This window comes from Nyctibius grandis, chromosome 6, assembly GCF_013368605.1.
Source record: "Nyctibius grandis isolate bNycGra1 chromosome 6, bNycGra1.pri, whole genome shotgun sequence".
Classification (NCBI taxonomy): domain Eukaryota; kingdom Metazoa; phylum Chordata; class Aves; order Nyctibiiformes; family Nyctibiidae; genus Nyctibius; species Nyctibius grandis.
In genome coordinates, this window is record NC_090663.1 from 57,398,271 (window position 1) to 57,412,575 (window position 14,305).

The 14,305-nt window shown below is 44.9% G+C and overlaps 1 protein-coding gene across 1 annotated transcript in view; it reads right to left on the minus strand.

The window, feature by feature from the left end:
* Positions 1-13,341, minus strand: part of UNC5C (unc-5 netrin receptor C) — a 273,678-nt gene extending 260,337 nt beyond the window's left edge. Inside the window, exon 1 of the mRNA XM_068403228.1 lies at positions 13,218-13,341. Within this exon, the coding sequence (XP_068259329.1) occupies positions 13,218-13,341 (124 nt within the window). The remainder of the gene's footprint in view (positions 1-13,217) is intronic.
* Between the last annotated feature and the right edge of the window lie 964 nt (positions 13,342-14,305).

Genomic DNA, 14,305 nt, shown 5'->3' on the forward strand with positions numbered 1-14,305 from the left:
CATAACAGAGTCTCGTAGGTACCCCAGCATGCCACTACGAACCTGCCTCCTGGTCAGGTCACCTTCAGTTTCACAGCCTTCTGGGCACCTGAATTAGCTGCATAACCAGCTGCTTCTAACAGTTTTATGCACGTGTTTCAGGCTTATACAGACATCCAGACAGACAAAAATAGTAAATCTTTGAGAAAGACAAAGAATTACAGCACTGCAATGCCAATGAAATATATTCATGGCTGTATTAGAGCAATTGTCCCGCACCGATGTGAACGGTGCCATTTTGTTAGCTCCAGCAAAATTCAATTACATCATTCTCCCAGCTCATGAACGTGCATATATTTACTTTTTTTATAAACAAATACAATAATTATTTTTTTAATAACTTTCAGTCAAAGTAGTGAAAGAGATTAGGAAAGAACGTATGGTAAAAGTCACTTCTGACCTATGTTTTATCCTTAAAACCCAAAAGTGGATTCAGTATTAAAATGAAAGCACCCTAAGTATATTGCGAAATATTTACAGCTGTTATTACTGCCTGATTTATGTGTGCCAGAGACCAGATTATTCAGACTGGTTTCACAAGCAATATGTTAGTAAACAGGATTTTGTTTGGTAATTATATTAAACATGTCCATATAAGCTTGGAATTAATTACAAACAGTATTTCACTGTACTTGATAAAAGCACTAAGCAGCAAGAACTAATGATGGCAAAAAGGTCTTCTCTCATTTTCAATAAAGCTTTCCATGTGAAAATCTGTCAACATGAAAAAGTTACTGCTTGTAATTAAAACCAGGCTTTAGCTCAGTAGCATGTTTACATGTTATGGTTCCAGAAGAAGGAAAAACGCAATTGAATTACTCTCCTTAAACCCTGTAGCTCGCACACGATCTGCTCTGGGCACGCTACTGATGTCAACTCCTTCAGCTCAGGAAGACAAAAAATTCATGTTCAGCCTCATGACACTATCAAGAGTTTTGCACTACTAACACAGTTTGTTAAGAGTTCAAGTGAGCCCTCCAGATGTGTTCACTGGATTTTTGCAGTGGGTATGTCTACTCATATGAGGCATTTAAGCTCTACTTCTGTCAGTACTTGTACAAGGTTTCACTAATGGACGGATAATATCAAAGAGAAGGCAGAGGAGGTTACAGTAACACTTCACGATACTGGGGAGCATGTCAGTTAAGCGACTAATTACCCCTCCATTTCCAGCTCTCACATTAACTTATTAAGTGACCCTTTGCCTGTCTCCACAACAGCCTTCTAGCACAAGATCTATTTTCAAAGACTTCAAAGTGACTTTTCTGAATTAGAACAGTTGCCAAAGCGGGTGCTAAACCGTGCTTCAGTGGGTCCCAAGGCCGCAGCACTAGGGCCTCAGTCTGCTGGTTGCTTTTGAAGATGAATAAAAAGTTCATCACCTGTTGCACTTCTCTGTACCAAGTGTGCACCATTTTCTCACCATATTTCTCAACCCTCTTTTTGACACACTGAGATGGGTAGATGCTATTTGCTGTGCAAACGGTTAATCAGAATTTAAGGCCATAGGCATACAAACATTATCTCGACAAGTTCAAATGTTTTCACACTGCTGTAACGAGACATATTTCCTAAATAGCCAGCAAATTACATTTTTTTTCCATGGCAACTCAGTGTTCCACATGACAAAGCTTCTTACTGACTTCAGTAGAAACTTTTCTTGAACAAGGTCATAATGTATTTAACAACAAAGAACCAAGCAGAGAAGCAGCTCTGTGGTGATCCTGTGTTACAGAAGCCTGTACACTAGATTTGCTAATCTCGCTTTAATTCAGAAACCTGACACTCTCTGCTGTTCTTGTAACCATTTTTGTTTCTTGTTAATGCAACCAGATGGTAACTTTAGCTTGATTACAATTTTTCCTACTTTAATGTGAACTCATCATCTGTCATCAGATGACATTTGCTTTCCTTAATGTACATAGTTTTAGAAAAATTACAGAAGTGTTATTGCTGCATTACATGAAAAATTCCAGTGTACATTTAGCTGACAAAGCATCAGCTGCTGTTTAAACTGGGCTTAGCTAATGGGCTTTTAATGTCAGTGGGGTTACATGCAGTTACTGGCTATTAGCAGGAATGGGCCCTTTCTATAAAAATCGCTTTTCCTCAAGTGTGTTGTTTGAACATTCCTTCCTCTGATTTAGTGACTGTCACCAAATACAAAACAAATGCAAGGACACTGTAATCTACTGCTATCTTTAAAACCAACTTAACCTCAGACCGGCCTCCACGAGCAAAATATGTGTTCTACATTGGTACTAGTGGATATACAACTTTAAAGACAAAAGACCAAATTTTCTTTGTCTTTCTCCAGTGAGTAAATCCCAAGCAACCCAGTGAAACTAATCAGACAGAAAGCAAAATTTGATCGAAATACTGCCATCAGTTGATTTCCCTATGAGAAAGGATCTTTGCAATGAAACCAAGGACTCATAAAATCATCAGTAAAAAATCATCAGTAAAACATAGCAGATGAATAGTCCACTCAATGTCACTTTGTCATTTTAATTCAGTTTTCTTTACAAATGTTTCTTATAAATCCAAATTTAAGACTTTCCTTGAGACTACAAAATGACAGAAATGTTTACAAAGCAAGTAAGCAAATTAGGACTTTTTTTTTAAGATTTGGAAGGTTTTAGCTATGTTTAGTACACAGAATTAATATATAACACTTAGCAAAAAAAAAAAAAAGTCCATACAGAAATAGTGCAGGACAAGGAAAGGACAAAAGCTAGCAGGAGCAAGAACTATTTTGCCTTTTCCAGTGCTCGTGAAAGGCACATGGCACTTCTCATTCTACTGCCTAAAACAAGATAACAACTGCTTTTGTTACCACCTACCAGGTTGCATTTCTAACTCCAGCCTTCTAAGCCCATTCTTTTTGTAGTAGAGGTCTCCAGTTAAAGAACGACTGATTGCTGAGGCAGGAAATTGCCACACATTTGGATGTAATAGATATTTATGTGGATATCTGCCTACAGTTGGTGATGTTTGGCGTCAGCGTTCTTACATGAAATAACGTGAAAAAGACCAAGAGAAAAAAAAATCTACCTGAAAGAATCTCACCAACGTGTTTTCAAGTGAGGCACTTTCTTAATCTCTCTACAGCAAAGAGCCACATCACCACACATAAAGGAAATGGAAAGCCAGACAATTATACAAATTATTGAGCTTAAAAAAAAAAAAAAAAAAACACAAAAAAACTTGCCAGCAAAAAAAGGTAAGACCAAGGCTCATCCATCCTCAAGTCTCACTCTACTGTGTCGACATATTTTTAACACAGAACCAGATCAGCTTCTGATGTGTGCTGGCTTTGAAATTAATGGAGCTGTATTTGTTGGTGGTCATAACCTGGCCTTATAATGGTGTAAATCTGTCCTTGGTATAAGCACTAGGGATTTGAAAAAACAAAAGGCAACTGAGAGTAAATGGACACACCCCAGTACTGAACTTTCCAGCTACAAACTTTCTAGTTATTTAAAAACTAAGAAATTAGGAACTTCCTATTTGCTACAGCATAGCTATTTTACATGTGGAAGAGAAGGAAAACCAGCACTCACATTCTTGCCAGTAGAGATCTGCTGCATAAGAAGATCACTGCGTTTTATTTGAGCAAGAAAGCAAAAAGTTACCCTCACCTTCAGAAACTGGTGAGGAAGCAGAAAGGAAGTCCCTAAAGCTACGTTTGCAACATCTGCATGAAAGGAATTTGTAATGGGGATTATGACTTGCCAAAAACTAGTGCAGCTTTGGGGCCAAAAAACTTAGAGCAAGGAATACTAGCAATTCATGAGCGAATTCAGCAAGGTTTTCAGTGAACAATACTGGTACAAGGGCACATTCACCACCATTTAATTACAGCCCCATCCCTTAACTGGACAGACTTCTATTTTCCATAATCAACTCTGATTTTCAGATCTGAAGTTGATTGAGTCTGACAGGGGAAACTTTATCTCCTCCTAGTTGAAAGCACCACTGAGTTTTGTCCTAATCCTAAAATAAAGGCTTGCACAGCAGAGGTTTCTCTATAGTCTCACTGACTGTGGACAACCCAAAATTTCAGTCTGGACACCTCACCGTTACCCTGTTAGCCCCAGCTATTCACCACGAGTCATGGCTGCTCATCTTTTGTACGTGTAGAGCTGCAGAGTAACCAGGTAGACACATGAAGTTGTTGATCTTGTACGGAAAGGTGTGAGGAATACATCTGTGCTAACTCCGTGAGCAACTGGCAAAACTAGGAGATATATCAATGACAGAGAAAATTAATTCAGAGTAAGGCAGTGTGCATGTCTGTACTCTGAATTACTCCCAGTAATTACCTGCGCTACAGTCACTGTAGGTAAACCCAATGCACATGAGAACAGAATTAGTCTCACTTGCTATTCTGGTCCCACTTCTTATTCCTCTATTTCGGTATGACTGAACTGCAATTAACCTCATTCAGTGAAACGATGTTATTATTTTCACTCACTACATAAACTTCACAGTATAAACACATATGTCGGGACTGGATAAGACAAGCAATGTATTTAAACAATAAATAAATACACCATATCGTAAGAGTGCAGCAATTCATGTTCCAGCCATTATTTTAGCAAATTTATGGTTGGAAGATAGCTCTCCAAGAAGCTCTGAATTACTAATAATCCTGTGGTGATTACTTTTCACTGCCTGACGTAAAATGCACTAAATTCAACCAAAGAAATGCCTGGGGAACAACTATCCGTTCAAATAAGTTTCCAAAACGGGTGCAATGATAGAGTCAACCTCTTTTGACAGATCATTCAAGGCTTACTTGCACATTTCCTTCTATCTAGCTGATGAAATCCAAGATTTCTCAAACAATCACATCCAGCACTCAGGGGACCAAGAAAAATGCAAGCTTTCCTTTTTCTCAAAGGATATACCGTTAATCCACAGAGCTTAACATTTCAACCTCTCACTCAATATGAGACTAAGAAATAAAGCTACTTTACTTCTTGAAAATAACTAAAAAGGGATTGGCAGGAGCTACCTAACAAGAAAATGCTCAGCTGTTGCTAGGCCAGTAAAACCTATCCCAGCTCCTTAGCATTATTGTTGATAATGTTACCTCAACAAGAGAAAAAAAAAACTGATTTAATTGCCTAGGCAACCTCAGCTTTTATGACTCATAAGGCAACGGGGTCCTTTGGAGCATAAGTTGTTCATTTAGATGAATGAAGTACAGTTGAATAAGATAGTCCTGAATTGCACATTAAACCCAAATAAAACAAAACAACCCAAGGCAGTGATTCTAATTCCATTTACAACAGTGCTGCAGTCATCCGCTGGATCCGCTCTTGCTCCCTCCAAATTCAGGATAACATTGTGGATTTCACTGGGCGAAGCAAATCCTCCCAAACCGCCTGTCGCCGTAAAGTCAGAGCTTCCAGGAAGCATCCCTCTTTCTGAGCAACAGCATACAGGTTTGCCCTTTGTTTTTTATATATTTTTCTAGGTACCAGCAGATATAAAGAAACCGTTAGTGAGACTCAACAAATTTGACACTGGGAAAGCACTCAAGAGCCTTCAGCGTAGCATTCCCTCCATAGCATCCATCTTTGGGACTGTCAGACAAGAAGGAGGATGGACTGGAGCACCTCACACAGTCTGGGGCACTCAGAAGCCTTGAGTTCACATTTTGGCTTCCTTACATATTTGCTCTGCACCTTCAGGCAATTCCCCTTCTATCTCTCCACCAAACAGAGATAAATATAGCTGTCTTCCCAATCCAGCAAGATGGATTAAAGATTAAAGAGCTAATGCAACATGACAAATGAGAACCTCCCATTGTCTCTAGCAACACAAACGTGTAGCAAAGCTATCCTAAAGACGCAACTGCAGATGTCCCCCATGGGAGGTATCACCAGCTGAGACGAGCATGCACAGCTTCTTGACTGCCTCTTCCTGACCTGCCTGTGTAGAAATCACAATGAAGGAAAGTGAGAATTTGGGGAGGCACTGACGCACTGCAGCATCACATACTGGCATATGGGACGTCCCTGCCTTGATGGAGTTATTGCACAGTCATGCAAGCCAGAGCAGCACTGCTTGTATTCGGGGAACAGCAAAGGTACTCACGCAAATCTAGTGTTGCCTGCCCTTCCCCGGCAGCATTAAGGGTATGTCTGGCACCACTGAGAGAATCTGTGTCTCTATCTCAATCTGCATCACAGTAAAATTAGTGTGATTTTAGAAGGAAAAAAAGAGGAGAGCGAGACCTAAAAATTGCTGTAAATGTATGCCTTAACCAGTGTTTAACCAGGATTGTAAGTCAAAATTAACAGTGAGGTTTTTCACTGGGCTAGTTGAAATATATGGAAAAATGTAAGTGGAAATGAAAACTGTTACTGTTAGAAGACTTTACAACTTTTAACTTTTTCGTTTTCCCTGAGACCCTAACAGATGTTCAGAAAGCGTTAACTAGAAAGAGTTTGGCCAGTGAGGTAAGTATATGAAGCTTTATTGACCTTTTCATTAAAATAACTTAATCCTTTCTGGTTTTTATTAAGGTTTCTTGGTTTCTTCCAACCCCCCCCCCAGCAAATATACAAAAAGGACTCTATTTTTTTTTTCCAAAAAAAAAAAAAATTCTATGCTGATAAAAAGGACATTTTTAAGCGAAACTATTTTTGCATAAAGCTTTTCCTCCCCAGCCCAACCTTTTAGATAATAATGTGCGAGGCTATAAAGGGACTCCCTAAAACCTGGCATTTGATGAATTAGGATGAAATCTCATGTTTCCTGCCTAACGTACATGTGTTTTGGGATGGAGTTATAAAAGCAAACAGGAAGCTGTTCTAACGATGACTACCTAGGGGGAAAGCTGCATACAAGCATCTCTGAGGTTACTGAAAGCTGGGAGAACCTCTCTCAGCTCTTGCCCACTGCTCTGACTCGCTGCGCCTTACTTGTGCGTGCTGTTTGTACAAGCAGAGACATCCTTGAGGAAAGCGGCTGGAACACAACTACAGTTCAGGGCTTTCTTTTACCTGCTCCAGCTAGCATGTACGCCCACGGCTTACAGTTAGCTTTATGCCGTATCCTTAGCCAAGAAAGACAAATCTAAACGCAAAACCCACAACCGATGCTCTGCAGAATGTTTAAGCAGACCTATCACAAAACCAATGACAATACTAAAGAAATCCTCTCCCCATCACACTGCTGACATTGGGGTTGGAGTATCTGCAGATGATCCCATTAAATTAAACACAGGGAAACAAAGTATGTGCAAAATTAAGGGGCATTTTGTTGTTCCTATTTGTTCAACGTACGCTTCTTTATAACCATTTCCCTTTTGAGCATAATTTCAAATGCTTGCTTACAAATGATGCAAATTAAGTCTTTCTCTGGCTACAGTTTGCCTCCCAGAAGACCTGATTCCATTTCTTTCAGATCGCCTCTTGGATAGCGTTATGATGGAAGGCTCCAGGGGTGCCTGCTCCTGAGACTGGACTCTACCGAGCACACACAATAAACACCACCATCCTTTCAGTCCTTGGAAGCAGTTAGCACTGAACTGTGCCTCTGCACAACATTATTCTGACGCTGCGTTGACAGAGGTTGTAGCCAACTGGAAAACCGCTGCTCGTCTCTTACTCCTCGCTTTTAATCCTTGACTTAGGCTTTAAAATCTTGTGCTGTTTTATAACTCCAAGTCGAACGTGAAAGCAAAGATGGCTAATGAAAATGACAGGCGATGTAATTACTGCTTTATTGGCACCGATGCCAAGATCGCTCCCTGCTAAACTGGAATACCTCCACTGGGTGGCTAACAAGATGTGCACAAACCAGCACAACCCTCTCCCTACTCAAAAGGGAGGAAAGAGGGAATGGGAAAGGGAATGCCATTTTTTCCTGTAGTGACATATAGATAGTTATATGAAACATATTGCATAGGCAGAGCACCCACGACTAAATTAACTTTTATTTCGAAGATAGCCTCCAGTGATGTGTTTTCAATGACAAATCAATGATCTGAACATTTGAGACTCACACTGAGTGAGAGTCGAATCCTCTTTGACTAAATCGCAGCAAACTGTTCACTACTTTGAGCAATGCAAATTCACCCAGGAATTCCCCTTTGCAACAGCAATTGAAACATATTTTTCTGATAAGCTGCGAAAGCAACTTCCATGCCCTTTTGCGGAAAAAGTAACCAGAACGGATTCCTCAGAAGTCCAATGATTTAAAATCCAGAAAGACACCAGAAAGCAACACACATAGCCACACACTATAAAGCGGGTTACTCCAAACAAGATTACTTAGCTGGTAGCATGAAATAAACGTAGCTTCACTTTTCAAAGCACAGCTCTCCTTAGTATTTTACAAATACACAAAACTCTGGTCATATACTGTACAGAAATACTCAATTGTTGTCCTTGTCAACCTGGACTCCTCTCACCTTCCATGGGAACTGATGTTGCTTTGCATCCTATTCAACTGAACCGGACAGTCTGCACCTCAAAACACCACTCTTCAACCTGCACAAAAATCAAGGTATTTACTTGAAAATGTCTAATAAACATAATCCACATTTTCTCCTCTCTTGCTGTGCAGACCAGCTATGGAACTGATTTGCCTGGCCTTGGCACAGAGTTGTATTCCTGTTTTCAGATGTACTGTGTTTGGAAAATTAAATTAGGAAAATATTTTTAATATGCTTAATGCTGTTTCCTGTTTCTGACTTTGGATGTCAGGCACAAAGCTAGTCCCAAAATACAGTGAATAATCTGGGTTTGAGACCATTACCAAAGAAAAAAAAAAAACAAAAAAAAAATTTGTGTGATGAATGATCCACGTAAAATGATTAGGTGTAAATATGCACAACAATTGAGGAAACGTTTACATACACTCAGGCATTCTTACTGTACACAGGAATAAGCGACACTGAGAGTAATGCTGAAAAGCTATCAGAAGGGGGCTGTATTTGATGTATATACTTTTTTTCATAACTGTTGCAACTGGCTGCTAAAGACTGGAGCCCGAGGAAGAGGAGCCCAGATTCTGGCTCCGCTGTTCCTGGGGAGGAATCCCTCCTCCACGGACACATCCATCCACTTAATTTTAACCCTGCCTAAACAGCCCCTCAGTCAGCAAAGGAAAGTCGGTGGCTGCTTTGCTTTCAGTGAAGCCCACGGAAGCACTAAAATTCTTCTCAGGACCGATATGGGCTATCGCATCCAGCCCAAACTCATCAACATCACTGAAATCTGCCAGAGCACATCACTTTAAAATTAATATTCCAAGTGGGTTTATCCATTCACAACAAAATACTACTTGGCCCTCGCTTTACTAATACAAATACTATTACACCCACATGATCCAATACAAGCGGTCCACTGATGCATCAAGATAATTAAGTCCTTTTCCTCCCTTTTTTCAACGAGATGCATTTAGGTATTTAATTAAGAAGTGCATCCCCAAAAGGTTAGTACATCCACATGTTACATTTCACTTTTTCCGCACCAAGCATTTTCAAACTGCTGCTGTTGCTAATACAGACTATGCTGGGGCAAGAAAAATATCTGCACATATGGCTCTTTTACAGTTTTCTTTTTAAATTATCACTTTATTTTAATTAGGTTTGAGGGGTTAAGCATAGAAAAAATGTACTCTTTTGTTGTAAAGGAACAACTGAAATAAAAACCCCTTAATATGCTGTCCCTTTAACTTTTCTATCCATCTCTTACGCCATCACTGTTAGCCCATAAAGCTGTCTGAACCATGCTTGTCACTACAGATAGACAGCCTGGCCCTCCCTCTTGTCCCACCTACCCCCCAAAAAGGTGGGGGGCACAGTATAAGTTTTTCAAACACTTTCAATACCCAAAGATGGGGCGGAGAGTGGCAGGGAGGGGATGACTAGGGAAGCACAATGGCTGAAACTCAGTCTCTGCTGATTGAAGAGCCGAAGGAGAAGTCGGTCTTACAGGAGGTGGCACTGAAATGCCAGGCAGGGGTGGGTGCTTGGGTCCAGGCGTGGTTGTTCTTTCTCTCACAGTTTGGGACGATTGAATTCTCGTTCTGATGTGGCTTATCATAGAGGTATAATGAATGCAGCAAACGTCAGATCAGAGTTGATTCTGGCTTGATAATCGCTCTGGCCCCATTCACCGCACTTTAGGAATTCAGGGCTGTCTCTGTCATTGTGGCCATTTCCTGTTCTCTCCTGATCACAGCGGAAAAATACTTAGACAGCTTCAGATAAGAAATGCTAATAAAACAAAAAGTGTATTTAGCTCTGCTGAGCAGCTCACAGGAGGATGCTGAGATGCAGTCATATGAAACTCTCTGCCAGGGAGTATAGGCGTTGGTCCACCAACTACTCAGTTAATAAATTTATTTTCCACAAGGCAATGGAAAAGGAAGGCATGAAAGCAGAAGCTCCAGCAATGCTCATGGCCTCCTTAGCCTACTTCAAAAGATAAAGATGGTTGGGGAATGGAGAAGAAAAGCAAAACAAGAAATAGTACTAGCAGCAAGTACTGAAAAAAATGTACACGCCCTCTTTCCCTTCTCCTCCTCCCCTTTCTAAATCGTAACTGTGTTTGCTATATGAAGACACCAGTTTAAGTTTTTTCTCCTTTCCAATGTATCATAAAGGAAGATTCACTTTTTTTGCACAATTAAAACCAAGTCAGCTGGCTCCAGACCCACTGAAAATCAGAAGACCAAGACTGGTTTGGAGTGCAACTTCCACGTGTCCTATTTCTATTGCTAAGGATCACAACCAAAAAGACTAGAGGGGTGTTTCCATTTCAAAGGAGATGGACTAAAATGGAGGATGACTTTGGAAAAAGAGGTTGGGTAAGGATCATTTCAAAGTTCACGTATTTTTGGAAATGTATAAATAAAACGGAGGGAAAACTTTGCCCGGTGCTTTATGATAAGAAAACTTCCTGAAGAGGGCACAGTTAAACTGTTGATTCATTGCCTCACCGAAGCACCACGTACACATACATGAAGATCTCCACAGCAAACACCAATCACAAAATCCCTCAGCTCTGGGAAAGATGCCAAAAACAGGTCTGCACCCAAATTCTGTGTCTAGTCCTAGCACACAGGAAATAAAAATAAAAGCATATATGGGAAAACAAGTCCAAGACGAATTACTATATCCCAACCACATTCCCTGGATTTTCCACTCTGTTGTGGAAGTTTATCACATGCCGCACAACGGGAAGCGTTGCTGAAGAGCTCTCTGTCCCTTTCTGGGGAGGTGAGCACACCTGTGTGCTGTGACAGGTCCCACACACGTGCCGCCCTTCGCAGCACAGGCAGAGGTGACCTGGCTCCTCTCCTCTCGCGGCATTTCTGTCCCACAGCATTGTGTTACAGAGGGTACACGTGGAAAAGAGAAACCATGTGAAAGCACGGGGTATGCCCTGTGGCGCTGGGATGTGTGCTCCGAAACAGCCGAACACAGGGGGTCCGCTCTCGCCCGCTCAGGCCATCTGTCACGCGAATTACCCGTGTCCTGCCAGCAGAGCAGGCAGGCTCCTTTCTGCTCCAGGTCCAACTATCTGAGAGGATCTTTCCTCTTCAACATCCCCCATCTACGCAGAGAGATATATACTCCCTGACACCTAGGTCTACATGCACATCAAAACCTTTAAACACGTAACATCAAACCTACCCTAACTCAAACATGAAACTGACCAGTGAAAGGAAACGATGGTACTTAAGACACAGAAGAAACATGACACGATGCATAAGGGCTTTTTCTACTCTCATTCTCTCCCACCCCCTTTTCATGACCAGGCTTCTGATCTTCCTCCGAGATAAACACCCAGTACAGGCAAGGGAATGTGACTGAGGATGGAGTAAGTACCAGAGAGAAATGGATTAGCACCATTACATGCACAGACATGATGTATGATGCATCCAGCCCACCAGCAGCAAGCCTGTGGCTCCCGGAAGCCTGCCTGAGGCACCAGGAGTCAGAGCAACCAGCACCTCTCTCCTGTCAGCCCACAGAGGAGCATGCTTTGTAATGGCTGGGCGAGAGCACGGGGTCAGATCTGTGCAATCGTCTCAAGTGCCTCTCCACAGAGATGACGGGGGGAAACCAAGCATTCTTCCACTTGCATTGTGCTAACAACTCCAAATCAAAGCTTTGGTGCACATTATTACTTCTTGGTGGCATATATGGAAAAAACAAAACAAAACAAAACAAAACAGCTTCAAAAATTCCTTTTCTTTTACTAACCATATAACCAGGATTTCCAAGCGCATTAATGAACCCGCACATCGTTGCTATACGCAGCTCTGCCCACATGCAGGAGCAACCTCTCTCCAGTACTGAGGAGGTTGTAGAAAAGTATTTCCCAGCAAAGGCCACCCATTTCCACTTTAGGTCTAACTCCTGGGAAAAGAGAAGAAAGGCACCGAGAAAGTTTATCCGGCATCAGCGCGCAGGAGAAAAAGCTCCTGCTGTGGCTGTCTGACACACTGAGCCAGGGCTCTTTGTGATGCTCTCAAGACATCGCTAAACACGCACTGAGAAGCGAGACATTCTCACTTGGAAAGGCGAATTTATACCCGGGCTACAGGGAAAACAGACCGAGATGTACTCCAGAATCCCCGGCAAGGGAGAGGAAAAAGAGAAAAAATAAGCATCAACACAGAAAGACGGTAACTCCCTTCAGGTATATCATGTTTTAGGCACGAAAAAGGAGGGTGTGTGTGTGGGGTGGGAGATGAGGGGCTCCCGAATGACCATCACTTGCAGAGCCCCGGGGCAGGGCTGTGCCGCTGCAGAGGGACGCCCGCCTCGCACCTGCCCTGCCCGCGCACCTCGCCGAGCGCTCCGGGGCGCACCGGCGCCGCTCCCCCGCCGCTCGGAGGGGCGCCTGCAGCCCCAAGCCCCCCGCCGGCCTCCGTGCCCCGCTGGAGGACGGAGTGCAGGGAAACGCCTGTCCCGGCCAGGCTGAGCAACGACAGACCCGACCCGGCGGGGGCCACCGGAGCCCCCAGACCCCGGCGGGGGCCACCGGAGCCCCCAGACCCCGGCGGGGGCCATGCATGCGAAGGAATGCGCTGCCCGCACATATGCGCGCAGACGAAAAAAAAAATCACGGCATAAATTCGCGTTCTCAGCCCGCAAACGGAGGATGCCCCGGCCCCCCTCCATCCGTCCCCCGCCTTACCTTGCGCCGCGGAGCCGGGGCGGCTGGCCCCCAGCACGGCCAAGGCGGGGAGCACCACGGTCTGCAGCAGGTATCCCAGTCCCAGCCCGCAGCGGGCCGCCGTCCCCTCCAGCCCCTTCCCCATGGCCGGGGCAGAGGGGGAGAAGTCGCGCAGAGCCGAGGAGCTTTTCGGTGCTGCCTCCGCCAGCCCCGTCCCACCGCTGGGCGCGGAGGGACGCGGAGGGGCGCGGAGCCCCAGCGACGCGCTCAGGCTGCGCGGGGGGCCGCGGGGCGAGGGGCACCGCTGGTAGCGGGGGGGCAGAGGCGCTGCATGGCCCCGCGGAGGGGGCGCGGAGCGGCGCGGGTCGCGGCGGAGCGCTGCCTTCTTCCCGCGGGCGGCTCGGCGCGGCTGCCTCCACCCCGGGGGCGGGCGGGGGCCGGGGCTGGGGAGAAGGGGCTGCGCCGGCCGCCTGCGATAAAATGCGATCCGGAGCGAGGAGCAGACCCAGAGGGAAGGGGGCGGGGGAGGCTGGGAGCCACCCGCTGCAGAACCGGCCCCCTTTCACTTCCCCCGCCCGCGCCCCTTGCGCGCACACCCGCGGGCACACTCAGTGCACGCACATGCTAGAGCACACCCGTGAACACGCACAAACACACACTCACACTCACACACCCCCCCCCCCCTCCTCCCCAGCCCACCCGGGCCGTGCAGCCGGGCGAAGCCCCGGGAGCCTGGGCTGTCCTGGCCGGACCCCGCTGCACCCGTGGCCCTCTCGTCCCCACGTCGTCCCTGTGGGCCGGACACCCCCCACACCTGCGGGGCTCTGGGGGGCCAGGGCCATTCTTAGGGAGCCACAAAATGCAGGGTGGAGGAGCCCCACACCGGCCGGGGGGCACCTGTCTGCTCCCATAAGCAGCAGGGTGGGAGGCAGGGGGAGAGGCAGCACCAGGAGGGATGTCAGGGAACCCCCCATCCCTGGGGAACATCTCCCCATTTGCCTCCCCCCCCGCCCCGGGTCTCTCTCTTAAGGCTGGGGTCGCTTCCTGCCGGATCTGACCCTCCCACCCTCCTTACACCCCCAAAAAGCTCTCCCTTGGCCTCTGCCTTC